General features: G+C 40.4%; 1 protein-coding gene across 1 annotated transcript in view; it reads right to left on the bottom strand.

The window, feature by feature from the left end:
* LOC138030353 (uncharacterized) overlaps nt 1-2,391 on the bottom strand; it is an 8,646-nt gene extending 6,255 nt beyond the window's left edge. The window contains exons 1-4 of the mRNA XM_068878277.1: nt 2,256-2,391; nt 1,704-1,826; nt 1,293-1,415; nt 884-1,006 (exon numbers count right to left, since the gene is read on the bottom strand). Coding sequence (XP_068734378.1) covers nt 884-1,006; nt 1,293-1,415; nt 1,704-1,826; nt 2,256-2,391 — 505 coding nt within the window. The remainder of the gene's footprint in view (nt 1-883; nt 1,007-1,292; nt 1,416-1,703; nt 1,827-2,255) is intronic.
* Nucleotides 2,392-2,500: the final 109 nt, after the last annotated feature.

The following is a 2,500-nucleotide window of genomic DNA, read 5'->3' on the forward strand; positions in this document are numbered from 1 at the left end:
TGCTCTAACAATGCAGTGTTGTTTGGCCAGCGTGCAACAAAAAGGCGAGGTTGCAAAGGAAAGACGTTCCAAGAACGTTCTTAGGGAGCTTACGAAACGAGGACGACGACGGCTACGAGGGGCTTATGTGCGGTGTAAGACGCACCAGTGACGTCACTTACTAATCGGACTTCATTTAAAAATACGAGTTCGCGTTATTCATATCGCTACGAGACTTTTTCATGTCGTTTCGCGTTAAAAATGTGTAGTACCTGTCGAGGAATTAAACTGGTATGAGTGGGTTGGAAGCGTAGAGAAAGAACTGAAAATTCATCGTCATGTGCTAACGTCCTCCACAGAACCTTGAATTTGGTCATTTCACGTCGTCATTTAGGAGATGACGGCAAAGAAATGTACCAAAATGTAAAACGCACGTGCAGAGCCATTGTTTTTTCTCACTAAACCTATTGTTTTGTAGCGTCGTCGTTCCCGTCGGCGTCGTCGTTTCGTAAGCTCCCTCTTGACAAAGAAGTGACGTTCCGAGAACATTCTTGACAATTCCAGTCACGCTAACACAACCAAAACAATGTTTTGTCTGCGCCAAGTCTGCTCAAAATAAGGGCAAGACGCTTTGTTCTTTGCTTGTATTCACGCAACTATTTCGACAAAAAATAAAGAACGCAGTATTTTTCGCTCAGTTTACTTAGGTTTCTAGATCATATGTACTTGTGCGTACTTGAAAAAATGACCACGCTACGCGCCTGACACGATGCTTTAATTTGAATGCTTTGAATTGTCCTACTACAGTCCACCCCTTTTGTTTCTGACAAAAAATAATGGCTCAGCTCTAAACGAACTAGTGATATTTCCGATACGAATAAAAGGAACACTACTGCTATTGTACCTGAACATGAAAGTCCATCACCAGTAAAGCCTGTCTTGCATGTGCAGTTGAAGGTCCCAGCCGTATTTGCACAAGTTGCATTTTCATTGCAATCATGGATACCGGTGCTGCATTCATTGACATCTGAATACCAAGAAAGGATACAGGTACTCAATTAACGATTTTTAAAGCCTTTTGATAAAAATCATCCAGCAGTTGATCTTCGTTCACCATCGTCACTGAACAAGCATGACTGTTTGAACAAGGCCTTGACTTACGAATGTGGCCAACTACAAAAAAAAATTTTCTCATATTTTATATGAGAGTTTATGCTTCTGACAAATAGTATGCAAAAAAAATCGCAGCTCAAAATGAACCAGTGATATTTTCTGGCAATACGATTTATAAAAGTAACACTTAGCTATTGTACCTGAACATGACCGTCCATCTCCAGTAAAGCCTGGCTTGCATGTGCAGTTGAAGTTTCCAGCCGTATTTGTACAAGTTGCATTTTCATTGCAATCATGTATACCGGTGCTGCATTCATCGACATCTGAATACCAAGAAAGGGATACAGGTACTCAATTAACGATTTTTAAAGCCTTTTGAGAAAAATCAGCCAGCAGTTGATCTTCGTTCACCATCGTCACTGAACAAGCATGACTGTTTGAACAAGGCCTTGACTTACGAATGTGGCCAACTACAAAAAAAAATATTCTCACATTTCATATGAGAGTTTATGCTTCTGACAAATAGGATGCAAAAAAAAATCGCAGCTCAAAATGAACCAGTGATATTTTCTGGCAATACGATTTATAAAAGTAACACTTAGCTATTGTACCTGTACATGGCCGTCCATCTCCAGTAAAGCCTGGCTTGCATGTGCAGTTGAAGTTTCCAGCCGTATTTGTACAAGTTGCATTTTCATTGCAATCATGGCTCCCGGTGTTGCATTCATCGATATCTTAATGAGAAAAGGATACGGGTACTCAAAGTTTCAAAGTTTGATGAAAGTCATGGAGCAATTCACTTTGATCTTTGTTCACCATCATCTATGATGACTGTTTGAAAGGCGCCTCAATGACTTTGAATTTGAATGTGGCTATAAAAGCGAAAGAAATACCATCCTATTTTACATCGGACTGATACTTCTGACCAACCTTTGGCCAAAAAAGCGAAGGTCGAGATGAACTCAGGCTATTAAATTTCCAATACGGCTAAAAGCGAGGAACACAACTGCTTTTGCACTTGAACATGAAAGTCCATTTTTAAAATCACTTCTGCTTTCGCAGAACCTTCTCTTTCCTTCTTCAACTTAATAGCTGCCACACTTAAACGTTGTACGTTCCTAGGAAAGGAGCAAAAAAAGGTGATTACATTAGCCTGTCCTTACCGTTTTCGCACTTTTCTCCTGTAAATCCCGGTGGACACTCGCAGGCATAGTTCTTCTCAGTGTATCCCAAAAGACACTTTCCATTCTTGGGGCATGGATTGTAACAGCAAGGATTCTGATGAGGTAAGATAATCATAATATATCGAATTCAGTTCAGAGCACGAAGTTCCTTGGCTCAAATGTATGAGTCGCGAGATATTTGTCGTACTTTTCGGTTTGCCTTGCCTGTTAACATATACTTTCCC

This window comes from Montipora capricornis, chromosome 13 (genome assembly GCF_036669925.1).
Source record: "Montipora capricornis isolate CH-2021 chromosome 13, ASM3666992v2, whole genome shotgun sequence".
Taxonomy (NCBI): Eukaryota; Metazoa; Cnidaria; class Anthozoa; order Scleractinia; family Acroporidae; genus Montipora; species Montipora capricornis.